This window comes from Fusarium phalaenopsidis, assembly GCF_050370095.1.
Source record: "Fusarium phalaenopsidis strain FUZ10S chromosome Unknown contig_32306, whole genome shotgun sequence".
Lineage (NCBI taxonomy): Eukaryota > Fungi > Ascomycota > Sordariomycetes > Hypocreales > Nectriaceae > Fusarium > Fusarium phalaenopsidis.
This window is the reverse complement of record NW_028145403.1, coordinates 977,192-1,000,526: the sequence shown is the minus strand read 5'-3', so window position 1 is coordinate 1,000,526 and position 23,335 is coordinate 977,192. Positions and strand designations below refer to the sequence as shown.

General features: G+C 50.6%; 11 protein-coding genes and 1 non-coding gene across 12 annotated transcripts; 5 read left to right on the top strand and 7 right to left on the bottom strand.

Moving 5' to 3' along the window:
• Positions 1–420: 420 nt before the first annotated feature.
• Positions 421–1,017, top strand: LRP88_11176 (uncharacterized protein; the record flags this gene model as incomplete). Its single annotated transcript, XM_083247611.1, has 3 exons — positions 421–487; positions 566–678; positions 787–1,017. 3 exons carry the CDS (start codon positions 421–423, stop codon positions 1,015–1,017), a joined length of 411 nt encoding a protein of 136 aa, XP_083096759.1.
• A 745-nt stretch (positions 1,018–1,762) lies between these two features.
• Positions 1,763–2,872, bottom strand: LRP88_11175 (uncharacterized protein; the record flags this gene model as incomplete). Its single annotated transcript, XM_083247610.1, has 4 exons — positions 1,763–1,932; positions 1,999–2,061; positions 2,192–2,218; positions 2,311–2,872. The coding sequence occupies 4 exons, from the start codon at positions 2,870–2,872 to the stop codon at positions 1,763–1,765; spliced, it is 822 nt and encodes a 273-aa protein (XP_083096758.1).
• A 475-nt stretch (positions 2,873–3,347) lies between these two features.
• Positions 3,348–4,781, top strand: LRP88_11174 (Zn(II)2Cys6 transcription factor domain-containing protein; the record flags this gene model as incomplete). Its single annotated transcript, XM_083247609.1, has 2 exons — positions 3,348–3,607; positions 3,788–4,781. 2 exons carry the CDS (start codon positions 3,348–3,350, stop codon positions 4,779–4,781), a joined length of 1,254 nt encoding a protein of 417 aa, XP_083096757.1.
• Positions 4,782–5,926: 1,145 nt separating this feature from the next.
• LRP88_11173 (arrestin family protein) lies at positions 5,927–6,628 on the top strand (the record flags this gene model as incomplete). Its single annotated transcript, XM_083247608.1, has 1 exon — positions 5,927–6,628. The coding sequence occupies one exon, from the start codon at positions 5,927–5,929 to the stop codon at positions 6,626–6,628; it is 702 nt and encodes a 233-aa protein (XP_083096756.1).
• Positions 6,629–7,298: 670 nt separating this feature from the next.
• Positions 7,299–8,627, bottom strand: LRP88_11172 (TauD/TfdA dioxygenase family protein; the record flags this gene model as incomplete). Its single annotated transcript, XM_083247607.1, has 5 exons — positions 7,299–7,502; positions 7,565–7,666; positions 7,721–8,092; positions 8,161–8,499; positions 8,550–8,627. 5 exons carry the CDS (start codon positions 8,625–8,627, stop codon positions 7,299–7,301), a joined length of 1,095 nt encoding a protein of 364 aa, XP_083096755.1.
• Positions 8,628–9,382: 755 nt separating this feature from the next.
• On the top strand, positions 9,383–9,477 carry LRP88_11171. The gene has a single exon. It is a non-coding gene; the product is annotated as a tRNA-Thr (tRNA).
• Positions 9,478–12,851: 3,374 nt separating this feature from the next.
• Positions 12,852–13,943, top strand: LRP88_11170 (uncharacterized protein; the record flags this gene model as incomplete). The annotated part of the gene is made up of 1 exon (XM_083247606.1): positions 12,852–13,943. One exon carries the CDS (start codon positions 12,852–12,854, stop codon positions 13,941–13,943), a length of 1,092 nt encoding a protein of 363 aa, XP_083096754.1.
• Positions 13,944–14,338: 395 nt separating this feature from the next.
• Positions 14,339–15,274, bottom strand: LRP88_11169 (uncharacterized protein; the record flags this gene model as incomplete). The annotated part of the gene is made up of 1 exon (XM_083247605.1): positions 14,339–15,274. The coding sequence occupies one exon, from the start codon at positions 15,272–15,274 to the stop codon at positions 14,339–14,341; it is 936 nt and encodes a 311-aa protein (XP_083096753.1).
• An 816-nt stretch (positions 15,275–16,090) lies between these two features.
• LRP88_11168 (acyl-CoA N-acyltransferase) lies at positions 16,091–16,603 on the bottom strand (the record flags this gene model as incomplete). Its single annotated transcript, XM_083247604.1, has 1 exon — positions 16,091–16,603. The coding sequence occupies one exon, from the start codon at positions 16,601–16,603 to the stop codon at positions 16,091–16,093; it is 513 nt and encodes a 170-aa protein (XP_083096752.1).
• A 494-nt stretch (positions 16,604–17,097) lies between these two features.
• LRP88_11167 (Alpha/beta hydrolase fold-1) lies at positions 17,098–17,877 on the bottom strand (the record flags this gene model as incomplete). The annotated part of the gene is made up of 1 exon (XM_083247603.1): positions 17,098–17,877. One exon carries the CDS (start codon positions 17,875–17,877, stop codon positions 17,098–17,100), a length of 780 nt encoding a protein of 259 aa, XP_083096751.1.
• A 647-nt stretch (positions 17,878–18,524) lies between these two features.
• LRP88_11166 (uncharacterized protein) lies at positions 18,525–19,553 on the bottom strand (the record flags this gene model as incomplete). Its single annotated transcript, XM_083247602.1, has 1 exon — positions 18,525–19,553. The coding sequence occupies one exon, from the start codon at positions 19,551–19,553 to the stop codon at positions 18,525–18,527; it is 1,029 nt and encodes a 342-aa protein (XP_083096750.1).
• Positions 19,554–20,951: 1,398 nt separating this feature from the next.
• LRP88_11165 (uncharacterized protein) lies at positions 20,952–21,779 on the bottom strand (the record flags this gene model as incomplete). The annotated part of the gene is made up of 1 exon (XM_083247601.1): positions 20,952–21,779. One exon carries the CDS (start codon positions 21,777–21,779, stop codon positions 20,952–20,954), a length of 828 nt encoding a protein of 275 aa, XP_083096749.1.
• Positions 21,780–23,335: the final 1,556 nt, after the last annotated feature.

The window sequence follows — 23,335 nt, the reverse complement described above, 5'->3', positions numbered from 1 at the left end:
CCGTACAAAGTACCCTCGACTTACCACCCTTGCATTCGCGTCATCTTCTCTGGTGCAGTGCCTAACTCAGTTTGTGTCTTATGGCCGGCCATCTCGGAAGAATGCAAGCCAGCAATTGCCAATAGAAGTGATCAGACTCTAAACCATTGTCGATCTTTTGTGATTATGTCTCGGACACTATGAGCCCATTGACTCCAAAATTACGTCGAAAGATCACAATACACGAAGATTGGAGTATTCAGCTCTAGGAATGAGGCTAACATGTCGATCTGTTGCGGGGTGGGCGCACAGCTTCCATCGAGTCTCCCAAGACAGGGGAGCAAGGTGCATTATAAAAAGGACAAGAAATGCCATGAAAGCCAAGATCAAATATTCAGAGCAATAGCATACCCAATCTCGTCTCTTCTGTTCACTCCCAAAATGCGATTCAACCCTTCCGCTTTTGTCCTTGCCGTTCTGGCAGGCACCGCCATTGCTGGGCACTCCCGTATGCTATTCTCCAACACGAGAGAAGACTTGTGAAGCTATGGACTTGCTGACTTTTGACTTCGTCTCTTTGTTCTAGATATCGAGGCTCGTGTTCCCCAGGCGAACGATCCTCTTTCGTTTCTCTCTGGGCTTAGCTACGCTCCGATCACTGATCTGCTGAACCAAGTTCTCGGTCCTTCTCTGAGAAAGGTATGTTTCTCTGTTCAGTTCCTTTTGAAATTATATTGAAATATTGCCCCTTTTGATCGAGACTTTCCTGTTGGTAATCATAATCTAACCATCATACCATGAACCTAGATTGAGGATGCCCTGAACTTTACCCTGACTCAGAAGCTTACGGAAAGCCTTCAAGGTGGTGCTCCGCTGAGTGTTTTGGTTGCCGTCGTTGAAGCCGTTGGAGAACTCCTCAATGGAGCTGACATTGGTGCTGTTGACAAGAACCTCGCTGTCAACAGTAACGGCTACTTCGACTCGCTGGATAGCGCTTTGGGTGTCGTTAACGTTGGGCAAGTCGCCAAGGGCATTTAGTCACCTGATATTGGTGTCCTGATTACGTGAGGAGATTGTATGGGACATTTGTAGGCTACATTTTGGAGGTATTTGGGTTGGGTTGAAGTGAGTACTGCCTGAAGCTTATTAGCTTAGAGGGTTATAATTCGTTATGAGGACTTATATATTACACAAATACTTCATGATAGCTCCTCGTCTTGGAGCAACTACAAGCCTGAGGGAAGACTCATTGCTGCCAGGATAGGTTGACCGTAGAAAAGGACCAAACACGACCAATTGTGTAAAATTCGAGCCACACCAGGTCCTCAACACGTGCTATTGCGGTTCCTCCAAAAAGTCGAACCCGTATCAAGAGCGCGACCCAAATCTTATGCAAGGTCCGATACTGCGGCTAAGTTCTTACTTCTTTGGAGGTGGGACTGGTCTAGACGAGTAACTCAAGCTACCACAAGAGGACTCTAGCTCATTCCTTAGAGTTCGCATTCTGCCTGCAACACAACGCAGTTCTTTTTAAGGCTGGTTCGCACTTGACTTATCACTTTGCGATGATTTTCTTATCAACCTGGTATGCTATTGTGGTGGCGTCGCTGTGTCAGTAGCAGACGAGCAACTGGCCAACAGTAGCATAATCCTGAATGCACAACCCAACTTCATTATGCGTGCTGATCTCTTTATTGGGATCATACCTTACACTTAGATAAATACATAGGACATATTCCCACACGCTTAGCTTGGCTGGGGCCGTATCGGGACTGTTAGCCGCCTAGAGGCCCTTGACCGTCATCTTCAGGAAGCCGGGGTCATTCTCGATCTTCTCCCGCAAAGGCCCTGTTTGAAGCTCATCAACGTCCCAGTTTGCCCATACAAAGCGACCATGAAGAAATTCAGCCTCGTCCGATGCCACCCACACGGCAAAGTCGCCAGGAAGCTTGACTAGTCGAGTTGTTAGCTTACATGGCCCTGCAAATGGACAGCGTGGCATTGCCATCTTCAACTTACTATCATCCCAAGGGAAGCTGTCCGCCTCTGCAAAGCGCTGGAAAGACTCAGTGTAGTGCATGCCTGGGTTCATGCTAATGATTTGCATATCCTTGGCGGGTGTCGCGTATGCAATGGTCTGCATCATGGCGGTGGAGGCGCTCTTTGTAAGGGAGTAGAGGGGAACAGGGCCAGCCAGGTCTGGGGAGTGTACGACCGCAGATGTGAGGTTGATTAAGATCTAGAAAGTAGTTAGTTTACATTGCCTTCCATAGACATGTGGGAGTTGCCGGTGTGGCTTCTCAGCTCCAGTGAACAAGGGGACTCTAGAGCGGGTCTGAACACTTACCAGCTTTTTCGAAGGCTGCGTCTCCCGTTGCTTATAGAACCACTCAATCCAAAGGAATGGTGAGACCACATTAAATGCAAATCCATCCTTCACAGTCTGGCTTCCCAGTCCAAGAAGAGTGTTAGGTAGCCACATCTTGGCTGCATTTAGAACCAAAATATCGACAAAAATGCCGTCCTGTCGAAGACCACTCCAAAGCTTCTCCACATCCGCCTCATCTCCAAAGTTGCTGACCAAACCAAGAGTCTTGACTTGAGGATACGCCTGCTTAATCTTGGCCAAGGCTTCATCCAAAGCACTCTGGCGACGACCTGTCAGAATGATGCGTGTTGCACCAGCGGCACCAAAAGATTCGGCAATGCTGAAGCCAATCCCGGTAGAGCCACCAGCGACGAGAACTGTACGGCCAGCCTGAGAAAGCTCAGAGCGAGTTGGAGAGATGGAGGGATAAGATTCGCGGTGGACAACGGAGGTAAGAGAGTCGTTGGGAGTATCAACTGAGTCCCATGGGTTTGCCTTGCGCGAGGAGTCTGTAGGGGCTGACATGATGCAAATGTTTGTGGTATAGACGATAGGTGATAATGAGCTTGATGATAGATGTGAACGTGAGGGAGACTATGTGCTTTTATAGAGATCTCATGAGTCTCGATGCGTTCAACGTTAACATCTTCAGTTTATAAGCCCTCTTTGATCTCTATGTTGCGCAATGAACTAAACCCGCAAAAATTTCCGCTGGATAACGAATCTGGCTCTGTCTTTGCAAAATCCTCCCATCACTCTGATACTTGATGACTGGAGGCATGGGCCAGTCCTTCATCACGCTGCTGGGTGGATCCTATCAAGGCCAACTCCCGCAAGGTTTCCGCAGCATTTCCGCACAAAACCCGCAAGACAGCGGGCTGACAAATGCAGATCACGAACCAGACATGACATTGCAACACGTCTTGGCTTCGGATTCTGACAAGTTCCCTTCCATCCGCCCACGGAACATCCCACAGTTTCCGCAAACCTAGTAGACACCATGGGGTCTGCTAGAAAGTTGAAGGCTTGCTATGCCTGCACAAGCGGAAAACGGCGATGCGATAAAGCTCAGCCAACGTGTGGCCGGTGTGAAGATCGAGACATCGATTGTCATTACCCTCCCACTAAGAGGAGGAGAGAAAATACGTTCGAGGACGGCTGCAGCAACGCCCCTTGTCAATCCTCAGCCAATGACGGTACATTGGGCTCTACGGAAGTTACCTTCTCGAACGAGACCGACGATCTTATCGAATTGAACCAGTGGACACGAAGCCTCATTAACTGGAACGCTCTAACAGATGATCCCTTGCCTCTGTCGCAGGGTCTTCAGCTGCCATCTATACCACAAGAACACCATAATCTCCCCGTTCCAAGCCTTCAGGGTCCTTCTATATCGCCAACAGACATACAGGACCCGGCAACGTGCCAATCAGCCACGAGTACCACGGCCCTCTCCAGTCCAGCCAACAGTCTCAGAGTCTTTTTTGCGCCTGAATCTTGGACGATACGTCATCTCTCGCTTAATGCTCCGACATTTTCTTCATCTGTTTGTATGAACTATATACGCGGGATACAAACATGGTTCACCAACTGGGTTGTCCATTGCCACAGCCCCTTCATTCATCGCCAACTATACGCCGACACAGGCTTCCCCGACTCTATCCAAGGCGCCTTCACTGCAATTTCAGTACACAACACCAAAACACCAGCCAACGAGGCCGCCATTGATGAGATCCTCGAGGCTCGGGTTGCATCACTTCTAAAGTCATACCAAGATTCCTATCCAAGTAGCAGCCAGGACATTAGCGTGTCTCGCGCCCTTGACACACGAGAGCACTTGGCTCGTACACAGTCCTTGTTTGTACACCTAGTCCTGGGGTTGTTTTCGCCGTCCATAAGGGCTCGAGCCAATGCCGAGAAGCGCGTTCAGACTCTCCTTCACTGGACACGCCAACTTTGGGATGCTGCTCCTCGCGACCCGGATATCTGTCAAAGCCCAGAAGGCGACTTAACATCATCAACAAGCGCTTCAGCCGCTGATGAGTTCTTTGATGGCGATCCCTTACCACGACTGTGGCGGTCCTGGGTTCTCTCGGAGAGCATACGGCGGACCTGGCTTCTGGCAACTTCGATGATAGGAGTCTATCTCACGATACGACAGTCATGGGCAGAGTGTCAGGGTGGTATCCAGTTTACAGCCAGTGCAAACATCTGGGACGCAAAATCTGCATCCAGTTGGGCAAAAGAATGTCGAAATGCCGATCCACTCTTCATTTGTAGCTTGGATGGTGAAAGCCTATTCCGCACTGCAAAAGCTGCTGAGGTTGACGAAATGGCGAGGAACCTATTTACCATCATGTGGGGAGCTGAAAGGGTTGAGGCTTGGGTCTCTAGAACAGCAAGTGACAACGATGACCTGCGTTTAACGTATTGATCTCGAGTAGACCGGCATCTGAGACAAGAGAAGATCCACTGCTGTCGGAGCAACATGGTTCATTCTGCCGGGCCTTGTTAGTACGGCTTCGGGAGACAGTATAAGCCGAGGCCAGAATTTGACGACGTCAATGAAAGGGCGGTCAAAGCGATGCAAGTTGCATTCAGAAAAATGTTAGATTCTAAATGCTGATCAGTTTCTCTTCTACCGCTGTGTCGACATGTTCGCTTCCTTACTCGTTAGGGCATTGAGGGCATCATGCCGTCTCAAAGAGCCCATTCTTCAACCGGATGGAGGCATTGAATAGTTTATCAATGACGCACCAAAGAGTTCAATCAAGAATGCAACCAGGCACAAGATTCAGCGGCCTCGCGGACTAATAACAGCCGCGGTGGATACAGCGTCACATGTCAATGCCGGCATTGATAAACCCCGTCGGGGAAACTTGGAGTAGCATGTGCCGGGCGCAACACGTCACCATCTCGGAACCTTTTGCCGACGGGGATATTGACATGCCAGGGGCCCGACGCCTCAGTCATGCCAGGTCAGGCAGGTCCAACGGAGTCTGGCTCTATTGTTTGTTATCCCTTATATCCGTTTGACTTCCAGGTATTTCTGTTCCGAAGCTCCCGGCATCCTCCTTTCCCTCTGCACAACCACCAATTCCGAGATATCCGATAGAGGCTCACATTGCTCTTCATCTGGCTATCAGCAGCAGAATGCAGCCATCCACTGGACGCATTTTCGGTGGTCAACATTTCAGCTCACCCTTGAACCGCGAATCGGTCTGTGCATGTTCCCTTTTCGAAATTCGGTGCGTATTTAGCCAGAGTGCCAGTCTTGACGCCAGATGAGGAATTATTCTAACGATCGGATTTCTAGACTCGAAAGAGATGTCATTGTGTTTCGGGGCGGCGAGGATGAAGCCACCGACCAGATTCTGAAAGGGGCTGTGGTGCTCTGCTTGAAATCACCACTCAGAGTCGAAACAATTCAACTTTGTTTCGGCGGCACTCTCCGTCAGTCGTACGTCATCCGGAGCTAATATTTCAAGCCTCGAGCTTGAGCAATTGCACAGGCATATTGAGCTAACCATGAGGAGGTGGACATCGGATCCGGGCATAGCTCATAGCAATGCCATACTCATGCACAAATGGCCTCCATTTGTAAGGGCGGATGACAAGAATACGACCTTGCCAGCTGGAAACTACGAATGGCCGTTTGAGTATGTCATCCCGAGTGGCACTGCTGAGACGGTGGAGGGGATGCCTGAAGCAAGCATCATTTATAGCCTGGAGGCTACTATGAACCGAAGCAAACTGGGGCGCCAACAACATGCTCGAAAACGAGTTCGCATAATCCGCACGCTACCTCTTACTGCTCTGGAATTTGTGCATACGATGAGAATCGAAAATCTCTGGGTCGACAAGATTGACTACTCAGTGACGATACCTACAAAGGCCATAGTACTTGGTGGCTCAACCACTTTGGACATGCGATTCACACCTCTTGCCAAAGGTCTGGTGTTGGGACGCATCGAGGTGACTCTGTGGGAACTTTGCGAGTTTTCAGCTCAAAGCAGGCACCGAATCTATTCAAGGGATCACCAGGTCCAGCGTGCCGTCAAGCGCTGGGAGTTTGATGCAACTGATGAGGACTGGCAAGACTGCATCGAGGAGACCGGAGAGGAAGGCTGGGTTATGGCCAGGACGCTCGATATCCCAAGAAGGCTTTGCGAATGTATCCAAGACTTGGAGGTACAAGGAATCAAGGTTAAGCACAAGATCAAGGTGTTTATCCCACTGCGAAACCTGGATGGACATATGTCCAAAGTGAGTAATGCCTGAAGCCACTGACAAAATGTCCACTAACAATTGAAGCTCGACATGGCTCTGCCAGTCCACGTTTTTATCTCGCCAAATATGCCTCCAGACGAAGATGGTAATATCGCCCACCACGCGACAGGGCCACCAGGCTTAATGCCTGGGATTGATGTACCGCCAGAGTATGGAGAACATGTGCTCGACCAAGTATTTGACCATAGATCTGGCTGGCAACATACTGCATCCCAACAAGACTCGAGCATTCAGACATCCTCCTCGCCTCGCACCAACGCGTCACGGCGACTTATATCAGCAACTTGCACTCAGACAGAGCACCGAGCAGACTCCAGCATCTCAACATCGCAACCCAACGCTGCTGATTTAGCAGCGTGTATTTCATCTGAGACGATCGATGAATCCATCGAACTGGCTGAGTTAAACAGAGTCCCTACATACGGGACAGCGGTGCGGAGCCCCTTGCGCTCCCACGTAGAAGCTGGAGACTCCCTACTTCCTGATTACATGACAGTAGTTGCAGGGAGAGAAAACGAAACTCGTTGTTAGCTCTTCATCAAGTGCAACATGCTTTTATGCTAAAATTGCGTTGATTGCCACGCCAGGAACCCCGTCTCTAATAAGGGTAGTCCCAGTAGAATGTGGGTTAATGCCATCAGTTACCTAAATACGAAAGACACTACCAAACGCTTTCCAGCCCGTTCACGCCAATAGGCTTGTCAGCCAATGTAGTGATTCGGAATCCATGTCGCAGTCCTTCCTGTGGATTATGCACATTGTAGTCATTGACAGCGGTGTGAGCAGTAACTCTGTTGTCCCAGAGTGCAACGGTCCCTTCCTCCCACCTCACTCGAGCCTGGAAGTCCTGCCCTTGGGCGATATGCTATTGAAAAAAAGTTCGTTTAGCTACTTACTTGGCAGAAATATGGAGGCATGACGACGCACCTTGAACAGAATCTTGAGCAACCCGTCGGATTCTTCTTGCTTGAGTCCAATGATACGCTTGGTAAAACCCGGCTGGATAAACAACGCCTTCTGTCCGGTAGCCTAATCATCATTCAATACGATAGCATGACATGTGCAATTTGTAGGTGGTCTTACCGGATGGATCCTGACAATGGGATGCTCACTCTTCACAGGCTGCCGTCTCACATGCCGGCCATCTCGACGCGCCTTTTCTGCCTGCGGGTATCCGCTATGCTCGGCGCGTAGACCCTCCAGAAGAGTCTTGATTGGGGTGCTCAGTCTAGCGTATGCAGCAGTTTGGCTTGCCCAAATCGTGTCTCCGCCTGAAGGAGGTACAGATAGCAAAGTCAGGATAGTGATACCTGGTGGTTGGTGCTCGTATGACACATCAGAGTGATAGCCTATGGTAGACAGCTTGTCAAGCTTGCTCTCATTCCGGTATTCGTTATCTGGACCAAGATAGATGTTGTGAAACTCCAGATGGTTCTTGATGTGCGCTCCAGTTGGCTATGAAACACCTTGTTAGCCATCCCGACCTCAAGTCGATGAAAAGGTATGGACCTGGTATCTCTCACGTGGATATGGAGTGGGCCAAAGTAGCGACCAAATTCCTTCTGCTTCTGAATACCAATGTCCTTGAAGTCCTGGTCACGGAAAACAACGACACCGCGTTCGGCAATCAAGAGGGCCAACTCGTCCTTTTGCAAATCATTCAACTGAGAAAGCTGAAGGCCACGGATCTCAGTTCCGATAACGGGAGTTATCTTAGAAACCTGCACATCGGAATTGCCTTCTGGGAAGAAATTGGATTTGGCCTTATTTGCAACCAGTCCACGGTCGTTGAACTCAAATGGTTGAAGTGGTGGAAACGTGGTTGTCTCATCGTACACCGGGAGATAAGCGCCATATTTGTACTTGTTTGAATTAGTGACACAGAGGTAGCCATGAGTTTCAGTGACCTTACTTGATTGTGCAGTGTAGTGTCAAAGGCCAACTTGACCGTGGTGGTCGAGCCTGAGGTCTGAGTGGTGGTAGTAGACATTGCGACCGAAGCGAAAGGTGTAGAAAGTATGGATGATCGGCAACTAAAGCCCAGTCTAAGGCTGATGTGAGACATATTAATACTTTTGCTGTTACTGTTTCCCCAGGATCACGTTCTACTGTAGCTATCACGTCAGTGTGCGGAGTATTCATGACATCCTCTTCCAGGCCTATGGGGTTGGAGCGGAAATGCAGCGAACAAGAAGGGTGTGGTCACACAATTTTAGCGTCTGGATAACGAAATTCTTTCCTTTGTCTATCTGCCTTGACTGGATGATCTACAAGAGGTCTGCCTACATTCGGGGTCGATTGGGTGAGTTGATGACATTGTAACACGCGCGCACGCCATCTGCCAACATCGTTGTCCAACCACGGACAAACTCCCTACAATGTACTAGATAAAGTCGTATCAGATAATATACGTGCTTAAAAATTAATGGCTCTATTCGGCATTGTGCGATGGTCTGGAAAGGCTCCCACACCACAACTCCAACCCACGCATTAGGAGCGCATTTTCCCCAGTATGTTAAACCGACTTCACAGTCTCCGCCACAGTGTCGATGCCATCAAGATAGCTGGTACACAGAAACCCCCTCGTACCCAAGTCCTGCAACCTACCGTGTATTCGACTCCAATCCTCTTACTCAACTATTGAGTGAAGAGATGGGAGTTAGGGTAGTGTTTGGAGGAAAGTCAGTTCGCCAGCTTGAGCACCAGAGCACTTCAGCAGCATAGCGTCCTGATTAGTCATAACAAGCCGCGTTGGCTCAGTGGTAGAGCGTATCACTAGTACTAGTACTCCTAGTACAGTAGACATGATAAGGTCCAAGGTTCGATCCCTTGACGTGGCATTGTAACATCCAGCTGGTTCACAACCTAGCGATTCTTTTATTTTTACTAATTTTGATGCCTTTTCCACCCAGAATGCCCGGTGACAGGATTAAGCAAGCAGGTGTTATGGGTGTCGTGTTCTCTTCTTCACACAGAAACAACTATATATGTGCTGAACAGCAATCAGTGCAAGATAGCACTATGTATTTCACTTTCTTATGAGTTCAAAGATAAAACCCATATTTATCTATAATCTTTTCTTCTTACATTCTGACACGCACCACAGAATGTGTCGTGTCAACACGATTCCTCTCCTGGGACACATTTACGAAGCGGCAGATCTCCCAGAGAACAAGGTCTTAGCTTCAATCTGTTCCATTTACTGACTAAGTCGATGCCTATTATGTCGCTTTCATCTTTATAATCCTCTGTTAGGTAGACAATGTAGCACGTCTGTTAATCTGGACTTGCAGTACTGAGAAGATATCACTGGTGTATGCCTCATGGAGTCACAGGCGTTGCGAGCACATCAAAACAACAGCACATTACAGTCCAGTGTCATAAATATTATTCAATACGAACATTAAATTCACAATTGTCCATTGCGCCTTTGACAACTAGGGTGCAAATCAAAATACTGAGGTCAACCACGTGCGCCAATCGGTGCTGAGCGATGTCCAAGCTGTGGGCTCAGGAGACCGTTCGAGACCTAGCTGCGGAAACACCAACGTCATTGACAGTCCACAGTTTGGCCCACTGATAAGTTCAAACTCCATGAAGCCCCATGTCATTGAAACGACGTAGCGGGTACAGACAGCCGAGTAGGGCGCTTAGGCGCCACGGACGATGGGGCTGCTCCCGCGCTCCCGGGTCACTCGGGGGGTTGGGTCATCAAAAACCGAAAGACTCTCGGGGAGGATTCCGAGTTCTTAGGCATACTTGGTGCCGGCTGCTACTGTGTTCGAGCACTGGTACGAACATTGCCGCGTACGGGTCGCGTTCATCTTGCCTTCCGTGGGGGGGTGTAACTTGGCAATGCACCCTACCATGAGGGGACCATGATAGAAGCTAAGGAGTCGAGTTCTAGTACCATACGCTGGTGTGTAGGGTAAAAGTGCCTGATTAATTGTGCCTATTTGATGGAACTGCTTGTCTATCTACCAGGTAAAGTTAGACATGGTTGAGTATCAAGGATTCTGTCATCATAATGTCTACAATCAAGTGACTAGGGCCGGAACTACACGACATAGCATGAAGTCTTCACTCAAAGTATTGGAGCATCTGATTGAAGTGTGCCGCTATGAGAGTGCCTTCGATCATGAAGCCTCGTCCCATCAGCCTACGTGCACCCCCTGTGCTCCGAAGATCGGGTCGTGAAAACAGTCTATCACCAACGCGGTAAGAACTCGTTTCGTTTCGGTTTGACTTAATCCTCCCACTTCCCGCTCCCGCATCCTTGGCGCCGTAACATTGATTCAACGCTATGATTCCATCCTTGATAGCTTCATGCGCAGTCCGGGGACTGCATCTGTACCTTTCCCATCGAAAACTAGGATGGCCAATCAAAAAGATTGTATTTTGAGCCCTGGCTGCGTTCTCTGGACCAACAAGAAAGGCTCATGGATGTGGAGAGACCCTTGTGCCACGATGACATTCTTGTAACGCTAGTCTGCGACTTAGAGTTTCTGAACTGCCCTCTGACGTGGCGGGAGGACGACAACCGCAACAAGGAACATCTATCAGACAATACTAATATTTTCTGCGGCTGATGGTGATTCTCTCAGCCCATCCCACGCAGCCCCCTCTCAAGATGAAGGTATCCCGTAAGAGTTGTGACTTGCCGAAGCTCCTGTGATGCTACATTTGTCGGTACCCCTTTTCCTTTCCGCTGATCTCTAGCAACTGTACGCGTACTCCCAGTCATAGGATCCAGGTTTTCCACGACCTTTCAGACTCGCACGACATAGCAGGTCAGTGTGATGAGAAATTGAAGGAGGGAGCTCCCTCTTCCCGGAGGTGACTGACACTCATTCATAAACAGTTGTCGCGGTGCTGCGTGGGAAAAGAGCAATTGGCGGAGAGGCCATAAAGACCATTCATCAACAAGACACCCAATCTCTTTCATCTCATCTCGCCAAAGGAAATTTCCATCTTCTGCAAATATCGAAAGACCATGTCTGAAATGGGATCACCGGCGGATAAGAGCCACATTTTCGGTCAAACCATTGCTTGGGATAATATCCCAATGCTGTTACAAATCATGGCAGCTTGCATAATCCCTTTTGTCATTATCTATTCAGCCATCACAGAGAAGCCTACACCTACGGCTCCGCATCTGCTTGAAGAACAAGGCGAGATCTCAGAAGACCCAACTGGGCTTGATCTGGTGTGGTAGAGAGGGCGGTGAGTTATGCACGCGGCCTGGAGAGACGGTACTAACGAAGTATCATCAGTACGAGTTTGGTTCGTCTGATTGAAACTCATACGATGCGTGGTCATTTCAAGGGCGCGTAGTTAACTACGCGCCAGGACACGCAATGGGTTGGACCTGGGGGAGAGTTCACGGGGAATTCCGATTGTTTTCATGATTATTGCCCTCATTCATGGATTGGCTACTTGTCATGTTCGAGGTTGTTCGTAAATTTGGATAATCTTGCTGCATTTCAACCTATAATGTACAAATTGGCATTTCTCTTGCCAACGTGGTAAATTCAGTAACTCAGTCAAGTCGGTGTTTGGAGTAATCAGCAAATTCTACCTAGCAACTCAGGATACCTACTGAGAGATGCAATGATTCCCTACTCGGAATACCCCTTTTCATTTTCACAACACCGATTCCGCGTACGGCTGATGACGACTCTCGGGCAGGGCTGTCGGTGTGCTACGATTTCCCATTGGTAATCGATACCGGAACCTTTGTAGGAGGCGATTCAATAGTTTAGATCTAGGTGCTTCTTACAGGCTCGTCCAAGGTCGTTCTGCAGATCCAGAATCAATGTGATAGCTTCTGACCAGCCATCTCGCTCCCACATCACGGAGAACCCCCGGGCGGCACCACTTCCAAGCAAGCCAGTGATTCTCCTGCCAAAGAGGCTTACGATTCTTTGTTGTAGACTTCGGAATGGCGGCATGCTTGCGGCTGCGCGTAGGTGGAGAGTATCCACGACGCGTCACCGTATGTTTGAAGCCAAGTTCACTAGCCGGGCAGGACGAACTTCAGAGCATGGCTCTCGAGGATAAATATCGCCTCGATGCCCGTCTAGAAACACTTCTTCACTCAGTTCATCATCTTTCAATCATTTCAATACACTCGCTTACTTCCACCTCCCAACCACACTCTTTTACTCTCATCAACTTTCGTTCAAGTTCACCACACTCCCTCAAAACCATCACAATGAAGACCTCCGTCGCTCTCCTTTCCGTTTCTCTGGCCTCTGCCATGGCCACGCCTCTGACTCTTCGGGCTCAGAAGTGCAACGTCGCTCCCACCGCTGCTTCGGCCAAGACCAACATCCAGCCTTACGATGTTGCCGAGGCCGCCACTGCTGAGGAGTGCCAGACCATCTGCGAGTCTGATGAGGCCTCCCTCAGCTTCGTCTTTGGCCTTGCTGCTCATGCCACTACTCCTTCTTGCCTGCTTTACAGGGTCCCTGCCGCTCAGGTTCCTGCTCGCAGCGACGGCCTTCATGTCTTTGACAAGGCTTGCTCTGCTAAGCTCGTCCCTACCACGGCTCCTACCCATGCCCAGCCCTGGGGTGTTGCTCCCAAGAAGGTCTCTGTTCGCAATGAGCAGAAGTGCAACTGTGCCCCTACCGGTGCTATCGACAAGAAGATCCAGCCTTACCAGACTACTACCAAGGTCACCACTGCCGAGGAGTGCCAGACACTGTGCGAGTCTGGCGACGCCTGTCTCAGCTTCCTGTTTGGCCTTCCCGACAACTGCAGGGCCCCTGTCTGCAAGCTCTACAAGGTTGCGGCTGCTGAGATCCCCATCCGCAGCGATAAGCTCTTTGTCTTTGACAAGGCTTGCCCCGCCAAGCTGGTCCCGGTCACCGCTCCCACTCACTCTGCTCCTCGCGGTCTGATTGCCAGCGCTGTTACCAAGACCACCACCAAGGCCAAGGCTGCCGACTCCAAGGATACTCAGGCTAAGGCTGCTGAGTCCAAGGACACAAAGGCCAAGACCACTGAGACTAAGAACACCGAGGCTAAGGCTGCCGAAGCTAAGGACTCCAAGGCCAAGGCCGCTGCCACCAAGGTCACCGAGACTAAGGACACTCAGGTTAAGGCTGTGCAGTCCCAGGTCGCCGAGGTTAAGGGTACTCAGGTCAAGGCTGTCGAGTCTAAGGATGCCAAGAACCAGCAAGCCAAGGTCACCGTCGCCTACGGCCAGCCCGCTGCTACCTCTACCAAGTGCCAGACTCAGGCAAAGCAGACTGCCAACGCCAACACCAACGAGGTCTCCGCTGCTCACAAGAGCAACTAAACTTCCGCCTGACTGCTTGCGAGAGCTTCCTCGCTCTGGCCAACGAACAACGACGGTGTGGAAATACTGAAGGGGGCTGGGGGAGGAAAAGGGGTAATGAGGAGGTGTGACGGAATTGGGGGCATTGTTCTCAGTGGCGCCTTGGGTGGAGGTTGATAAGTCTCGGGATGGTTTCTATTTGTTCTGTTTGTGATATTTTGTTTTGCTTTTCAAGAGCACTCCTGCTCGACTAGTACCAATACATCAATCGGCCGATACCACGCAGTTTCAATATGAGCAGTGACAAGTACAAATGAATCGTTTCTAACAAGCTAGGCGCACAGTTCTACTAACAAGGAACTTCCAACATAAGCCACAACATAAGAATAGGGAAAGATGATCATGTCCCAAGAGCTTTATGGGACTAGAACAAGCCTCTTCGTATTCGCCTCCTCAGACTCCCAGACCTTCTGCACATCCGACATGGGGAAAGCATGGATCTCAAAGGTTCGCTTCATCCGGCAGAGGGCATCCACCAGCCCAGAGATCTCCCTCTTCAACTCTTGCTTGCTGACGCTTCCTATGCCAGACGCCATGACACGAATGGGCTTGACATTGAGCAAACGGCCTGGCAGGACCATGTTTTGCTCGCCGCTCAGGCCGCCAATCTGGATATACTGCAGGTTCTCGCCGCGTTTAATCTCGGCAGCCTTCATCACCTCGACACCAGCAGATCCTCCAACGTAATCGAGTACAATGTCGATGGGGCCGACGCTGGGAGGGATAGACAGAGGGGTTTGCATCACAATGCGTTCGTCGAGGCCCTCAACTGTAGCAAGGGTTTCTTCGGTGCGAGAAATTCCCACGACACGAGCGGCGCCCAGCTCACGAGCCACAGAAGCAGCAGCTCTACCGCTAGCGCTGGTAGCTCCAATAATGACAACCGTACGGCCCTCGCAGCCTCCAATGGCACGGCACTTCAGTGCAAGCCAGCTACTCATCGTAGGATTGGCGAGTGCAGCAATTGTTACGGGGTCAGCGCCCGCATCCAGCTTGATGAGCTGAGCCTTGTCGACATTGGCGCGTTCGCAAAAGACGGGAGCCGCGAGACTGCTGATGAAGTACTTGTCTCCTGTAGCTTCATCGAGCCCAACGCCGTCGATGCTGGGGTCATAAGGGAGAGGAGAGTTGAATGCGCTGGGGTGTTTGCCTGACGCCCGGTTTTGGACCACTCTAGGCACTCCAGCGGCCAAGACTTTGACTTGAAGCTCATTGGATGAAGGGGGTGGAAGATCTGGAACATCCATGTACTCGGGAGGGTTTCCCCAGGTGGTGACGCGGGCGGCCTTCATTGTGAGAATTGGGTCGGGTGGAATGGGTGTTTTGATTGGAGTTGCTGGAGTGGCAAGATGATTGATGCGAATGCTTCTGAATTGGAGGTCATGAGGATAATTGTTGGAAGAGCCATGCTATTATTTATATTCTTAGATATTGATTCAATTAACGTGTTTCCCATGTACACGAGTCTCATTGTCTCAAAGCTGACGAGGTCCGGGGAGATCGGGTGCCAGTGAAAACTCCGTTTCCGCCCACACCAACGCGCGATGGTCCAGGGTCACGTAGTGGAGCAGGACTTTTCGGGGATTATCTTGTTCTCCCCCAGAATCATCATCAGCCTCAATCGGTTTTGGACTTTATGGCGTCCTCCCTCATAGCCCGCTGCCGCTTTATCCGACTTCATGTCTGTGTGAGCAAGCCTCTTCCTAGGATTGACGTTGGTGGCTTCGCGTTGACCTGCTCCCAACATGCGACCGTGAGTGAGTTGGACACTGGCTCACAATTAGCGAGGGTGAATGTCAATTGGGGCGACAATCCTGGCTCCTTCAACCCGGCAAACAAGGAGGAAAAGGGGAAGTATGAACTGGATCTACTAATCGCCCAGTGGCTACTCTCGACTTATTCAATTCCTTCAATCAATTACTATCCATCTTCATCCACAGTCGTCCGCCCACTGATCATTCCTGATGAGAAAATCATGGTGTACCTGGTGGAAAAGCCCACATGACCCCTGCAAACAACGTGCATTTCAGCTCCATCAGCCCAGCTAGGATGCTGACCACGAGCTTATCTGATTCTCCATCCATTAAAAGCATCCTCCGGGGTATATCTCATCCTTCCAAAAGCCGGCTCATGTGCGTCGTCTGCCACACCGGATCTTCATCAACGCAAAGAACAGAAAAGCCCTGCCGCTCCCAGAAACTCCGTGCGCCGGTCAAGAAGGGGTGGGTGTGTAAGTACAGCTGCTTGATCCCTGCTTGGCGTGCAGTCTGTTCCAGGGCAGCAAACAGCTTCGAGGCCAACCCGGCCCGGCGCCAGGCTGGGTCGACGTAGAGCCGGACCACCTCGACGACTCGCTCATGACTGAACTTGAGTTGTGGGAAACGCCCGTCGTAGTTGAGATAGCCAATGGTTGCGATCAGACGACCATCGACCCGGGCTGTTAAGAAGGCTCCGTTGGAGTGTTCCAGGTAGGTCCCCTTGAAGCTGACAAGCTCGCGCTCCACTGTCTTCTTGTGAGATTTTGGGTCCAACATCGGAAACATGTCGGCGCGGGCCTTTCCGACAAACTCCAAAATGGCTGGAATCTCATCGGCCCTAGCTGTGCAGATGACAATGTCCATGGTGTCTGAGGTCTTTGGCTGAGGACCGCCTGGTGGGATTTTGTGATGGAACTCTCAAGATTGAACTTGGGCGCTTTGTGTTGAAACTACAGCGTCCCACTTCGTCAGATTCGTTGGGAATTGCGAGTTTCATCTCCCACAGCGAGATCGGCTTTACCATTTATGCCTCACCCGACCCACCCAGTCCACTCAGCCACATGCCAAGATGCACTGCTTGTGCTTCCTGAGACTAAGTGAAAGTCACATAGAGATACGGCTTCAGGTCAAGTATTGAGTAGCAAACAGGAAGGGCCATATGCGGATGTGCCTAGATGAAAAGTACGGGTTGCATTGGGCATAAAGAAACGGTCACATTAACTCGGGTCCTAGCCGAGATCCTCACTTGGATATATTAACACGGAGAACTCCATGAACTTCTTCGCCGTATGGCGTATTCGTTATTTATTACATTCCAACCTGATATCCTTGGAGAATAGTATCTTCCCCACGCTTGATCAGTTGGGTTGGCCAACATTAAGTTCGCCTACCGAGTTCATAACTTCCATAACGATTCCAGCGACTTTATCAGGTATGCTAAGAAAGGGACTGTGAGAAGCTTGTAGCCGATACTGTCTCACCTTAACGCCTTGCTCTTCAACCTTGGCAATCATCATGTCTTGCACAAACCCGGGCAAGGCTTGGTCATTTTCGCAGACAATGTATGTCAAAGGAATGACTCTCCATGCCGCCTTGCTGCAGTCAATCGGGGTATACTGCGCCTGGTGACCATGGGCAACCATGAGCTTCTCTGCCCATTGAGCCTCCTCCACGAGAAGATCGTTGTACAAGTGGCCGATGGGGTCTGTCCAGACGATGGTACCATTCGATATAGAAGTCAGGTACGGCGGCAATTGTCCTCCAAATAGGCCAGCGAGTGAATCTTTCTCTTGTGGGATAAAGGCACACATCAAGATGATGTTGGTGACACCACCTTTGCCAGAGCCTGTCGTCACGGCAAAGTCCGCCAACGCTGCGGAAGCGATCATTCCGCCCCAGGAGTGCCCAATAACCGTGAGCTGCGTTCCTGCGGCAGACTCTCTGGCGACGATGTCTTTGATGAACTTTACATCATCACCTGTTATTGTATTTGGCGGTATGGCGTTGTTATTTGTGGGCAGTTGCTCGCAAATGACCCTCACCCCCTTGGCTTCGAGTTGCTCAATGAGCTTGTGATAGTGTTTTGGAACATGCCAAGCTCCTGTAATCAGAAGAATGGCCTTAGAAGAACAAGACATGGTGGAAAAGAGGTAGATTCGTGGTGTTGTTGGCGATGGGGACAATGGCAAGCCTCCAAATGAGGGAGCTACGGGCTTTTATGGCTTGTTTTTCAGTGTTAGCTTCCACGCCACATTAGTTTGTGACGTCACTTAAGCCATTGTCAGCTTACAATTTGCACAGATCATCATAATACTAGATGTAACCAGTATCAAGTGCTGATTCTTTAAGGGCCGCTTCGTTTCAATAGTTCAATTGACCGACACAGGCGGGCCAAGGCATAGGAAGCGGCCCAGATACTTGATTCACTTTTGGCGACAAAGATCTTCGATCAGAGTCGGTTGAAGAGCAGTGCATTCTCAGCAACAGATCCAGAAATGACATTCACTCGGTGAGAAGGGCTATAGGCATATTGGTCGAGTAAGAAAACAAAATATCTCAATGAAATCCATGTCTATACTCAAGTGAGGGTTATCAATTGCCCAAAACCACTTCTCCCTCCCCCGCTCTACAGATACCACATTGCTATATCAATCGTGTCTGACCAAATCAGCATTCCCTGGGCTCTCCGGTCCAACTCCTCATAAGACACCCAAAACAAACCCGTGTATACCAGATCTCCCAGACAAGTACCCATGTATGTTCCTCAGTGATGTATGCGCTCCATTTATGCAGTGGGATCCACCCGAACAAGGCACGAACCCATGCCAAGAACCTTGCCCCAGTTCTCATGAGGCTCCCGAATGTTCTCCATGTCCCAAATCTGCTTGATGGGGACCTCGATCTTTCCGTCAGCGAGAAGCTGCATGATGGCCAAGGCATCCTCCATGAAGGTGGAGCGATCGCGGTCAATGTAGTAAAAGCTGGTGCTCCTCTTGGTGAAGAGACAGCCATTCTTGGCCAAGAGCTTGGCCTGAGCCGGAAACTGGGATCGAGTCTTGGCGGAATCTCCCTGGATGATGTTCATGTTGCCGCCAAAGCCAACCAATCGGCTAGGCTCATCGGTGATGAGGATATCCCAGGATTCGTCCCAGCTTTCGAAGCCAATAGGGTCGTAGACAACATGCGCACCGCCACGCTTCTTCATCTCATCCATCCAGTTCTTGTTGGCGTAGGTGAATGGAGTGATTCCCAACTCCCGGAGAGAGGCGTGATTTCTCTCCGAGGCGGTACCATACACATCAGCACCCTCAAGCAGGCATAGTGTCATAAGTGCGTAACCAACGGCACCGCTGATGCAGTGGATAAAGACGCGCTGCCCCTTTCCGACCAGGTTGGTTGCTCGATGGACCAGACCGTAAGCTGTGTTCCAGTCGAGGACAATTCCGACGGCTTCCCTCATGTCGACGCTCTCGGGAACGGGAATCAAGTATTTTTCGTCAATGTTAATCTTTTGGGCCTCAGAGTCATAGACTGTTACAGCGCCAACAAGGGCTCCTGGCGCAAACCTGGAGGCTTTGCTGCCATTGACGCTAACACGGCCGACGAAGCAATACCCAGGTGTCAGGGGTGCGGATTTCTGCATGGGGTATGAACCCAGACGCATGTTGATGTCGCCGCCTGAGAAGCCCGCGTAGATAACATCTACCTGCACCTCCTTCTTGGCAGGGGGAGGAATCTCGGCAGTGATAACCTCAACGTTGGAGGGGCCGCCAAAAGCGGTGATGACGACCTTGCGGATGGTATGAGTGGCCATTGTGTGAAAGTGGGTTCTTGGCAGGGGTAAGGAAGTGGATGAAGTGTGTTGTTGTGAGAGTAAGTGACTGTGAAGTCTTGATCTTGCTTGTTTGCTTGTGCGCTGGGTATTTGTGAATGATGAATGCAAACACAAGACCTTGGCGTTTCCTTATATACATGTTCTCTTCTTGATGCTTTGACCTTCATTCATGGAGCGCATCAACGTCGATCTCACTCGCATCCGCACTCGGGCCAACCAGCGCGAGGCCTTTTTCGCTCCTCGCTCTCGCGCTCGCGCTTGAGCGTTGTTTGAGCACAGCAAGCGACGAGTTTCAGCCCCACAAATGCGCGAGCAGCGAGTGGCTGACGCGAGTGGCTGAGCGATTGGCTGGCAAGAAGGATCGGATGAATCAATTCCCCGCTGATCCGTCCTCGCCGACCAAAAGAGATTTGACACTAACAGATAAGACTGCTCACCCCCTACAATAAGCGCTGGTTTGATATCGCCTTATCGTATCGCCACCAAAGACAATCCCGTCGGCCAAACTTCAAACCAAGGCGGAGAGACCAGTGTGCCCAAAGGCCAGCAGCACCAGCCACACAAGCCACTGGATCTCTAACTTGAGATCAGTCCAAGAGACTTGTCGTCTTCCATCTTTCAGCGCTTTGCGATAAATATTTAGCTTTAAGAAATGGAGTTTTATTGCACTTTTTATCCCTCTCCTTCTAGGAGCACGCGAGGGCGTCGCTGGGTTCTACGAGTGCATCGAAGAATTTGTTCCACATTGCATGCTTGCTCGTGAAGCATAAAGTAACCCTAGAGGAAGAATCAGACCAGCGGCCCAAAGCACCTTAGAATGAATAATTTCCATGGAAACTAAAACAGACTTTTAAATTGAATGTTTAAACTCATCTTTATCTACCTAGGACATTAGATATTAACCAGGAATCTGAGAGTAGGTAGAGTGACTCGCTCACCCTAGAGCCTAGAGCGACGCAACGCCAATGTCGGGCCGATAACTCACCTTTCACGCTTTTTTTTGTCTGCCTGCGGCCAACACTTCCCAGCTCCTCCTCCAGGGACCTCGTGCCCAGCCACCAATTGAAGCCATCGCCAATTTTCCGCGGAGAGCTTCCGGTTCAGTCACGCTAGCTTATAACTAGAGCAGAGGCAAACAAATTAAATGATCGGCCGATCTATTGATTTGCAAAGAAAAAAGCTCAAGTCTAATTCTAAAGAGTGTACAAAATTCACTACTTCTCCTGTCCGTGCCTCCCAGAGGCACAATCCCAAGTCTTCCCCCCCCGATTTTCTGTTGCCACATCCCCCACATCACCCCCGAGAGAATAGTTCGATGTCGAACTCTTTCAGGAAGAAATGTCCATCAAAAGCTGGTAGGTATAAGCCGCTTGCTGCTTAGTTCTGCGTCTTGTTGTCCTTGGCGGCAGTGTTGCCAGTGGCCGCCTTGGCGTTGTTGGTGTTGGTGTTGGCGTCAGAGCCGCTGTTCTTGGAGTCACTAGTCTTGGAGTTATCCTTGTCCGCAGTGTTTCCGGAAGGAGCCTCTCCTCGGGGCTCATCGTGAGTAGGAGCAGTGGTTGGAACCTCGGATGCAGCGCAGCCCTTGGCAAAGACGTAGAGCTCGTCATCGCGAACAGGGACCTTGGCGGGAGGGACCTCGAACAGCTTGCACAGAGGGGCAGAGGCATCGGCAGGAAGACCGAACAGGAAGCTCTGGCACTTGGCCTCATCGACACACTTTTCCTGGCACTCCTCGGCAGTCTTCACAGTCGGGGTGGCGATAGGCTGGATGCTGCTGTCTGCAGGGCCAGAGGGGGCAGCGTTGCAGACAAGGCTGCGGGTAGAACGCTTGCGGTTGATCTGACCACGGGGCTGGGTGTGGGTAGGAGCGGTATTGGGGACAGCGCTCTCAGAGCAAGCCTTGTCAAAGACGTACAGCTCGCTACCCTGGCTGGGAACCTGAGCGGCGGGAACGCTGAAGAGCTCGCAGACAGGGACGTCGACATTGGCAGGGAGACCAAAGATAAAGCTCTTGCAAGCAGGGTTGCTAAGGCAGGCGTCCAGGCAAGCGTCGGCGGTGGCAGCGCTGGGCTGAGCAATGGGCTTGATCTTGGCGTTGGTGGCGGCCGAGGGAGCGACATTGCACTGCTGGCTACGAGCATCCAGAGGATGAGCCAGGACAGCAGCGGCCATGGAGGCAGAGAGGATAGCGATGGTGGACTTCATTTTGAAGAGTGAGTTGTAAAAAGTTGAGTTTGTGGAGTTGGTTGTTGAGTTGAAAGAGTGTAGAAGTGTTTGTGTGGAAGTGAGAGTAGTTGATGTTGTTGTTGTTGTAGTTGTTGTTGTTGTTGTTGTTGTTGTTGTTGTAGAGTGTGGGATGAAGGAGAAAGCTATTTGGGCGGATGATCTTGATGCATTTATACTTGTAGAGTTCACAGTCCTTAGGATCTTTCATAGGCAACTCATTCTGGTTCCCGACCCCCTGAGCGGTCAACTCTCAATGTCCGCGTCAGTCATTCTCACCATGTCCTCTTCACACTGCCCCAAAGACTCGTCATGGCGATGTAGTAGTTGGAGAGTGGGCTTGGAAGAGAGGTCACCGGGATCCACATGAAGCCTGATCCTGACGTGTCTTGGGAGGAGGACGATGCCGACAACCCGGAGTTGCGTGTGGCTGGCGACGGCAACTGGGGATATCATGGTATCCCCTATTTTGTGCATCATGATTAGACTTTTCTTGGTCTATGTTTTGAAAATGAATATTTCCGTAGGTATCCAAGTTACGTGTCACCCCTTCAACGCCTACGGGTGCGTTCCATCCCGGGGGGCTCTTACGGGTGTGACGATAGCGCCCCATATTCCATATCCATGTCTCTGGATTCCTCCCGACAACCAAGGGGAATGTTCTAGTGCCAAGCCAAGTTCCCGAATTTTTGATGGTTTCCACTGTTCATGCAGTCTTTGTTCACCTTCTAGCTCAACGACCATGTAGGGGCTGAGTGAACTGGCCCCTTTTCCTTCCAATCTGGCGATTTGCAACGGAAACACAGATCTCTAAACACCTACTTAATTACCGACATCGAAAGGCACAAGCGTTGTAAAACACCCCTCAAAAGCTCTATGTGTAGCATGAGCTTCAAAGATAACCGTTACCGTACCTAGGGCTTCCGGTGATTCTCGATCTCAATGGGCGTAGTTGTCTGAGATCGGCACTAGGCGCAGTCGATAGCGTCGACACTCCGCATGGAAAAGTCGGAAACTCGGAACAGCCAGTGCTTCGAGACCCCCACCTCCCGATGCCTAGAACATCTCCCGTTGTTTGCGCCCTATTCTTGACAGTGACATTCTTGTCGGGATGCTCCCATGGTGTGTCGGGCGAGGCGCTCTGCCTGGCTCACCAACCCTGTGACTAAGATCAATTTTCCGGTTTCACAGATATTCTTTGCTATCTTGATGATAATTATTCCACGATGAAGCCTAAAATATAGCGCTTGGTTTGAACCAATGCTTGCTCTTTGAGATCCATGCTCTTCGGTGATTACCAACACCCGGATCCTCGGGCACCCCAGTTCGTGATCACCATGCCATCAAGGATGGACCTGGCCCCCGACCGTGATCCCGGGAAGTTTCAATTGACCGCCATTGGCTCCTTGTAGGCATTAGTGATGCAACAATGAACTTTGCCTTGGAGCCGCTAGTTATTAGTTGAGGTTCACACCCCTGACGCTAGTCAACCTCCGCCACCCTGGTGCAAGGCGGAACTCCCCGTTTGAAACACCCAC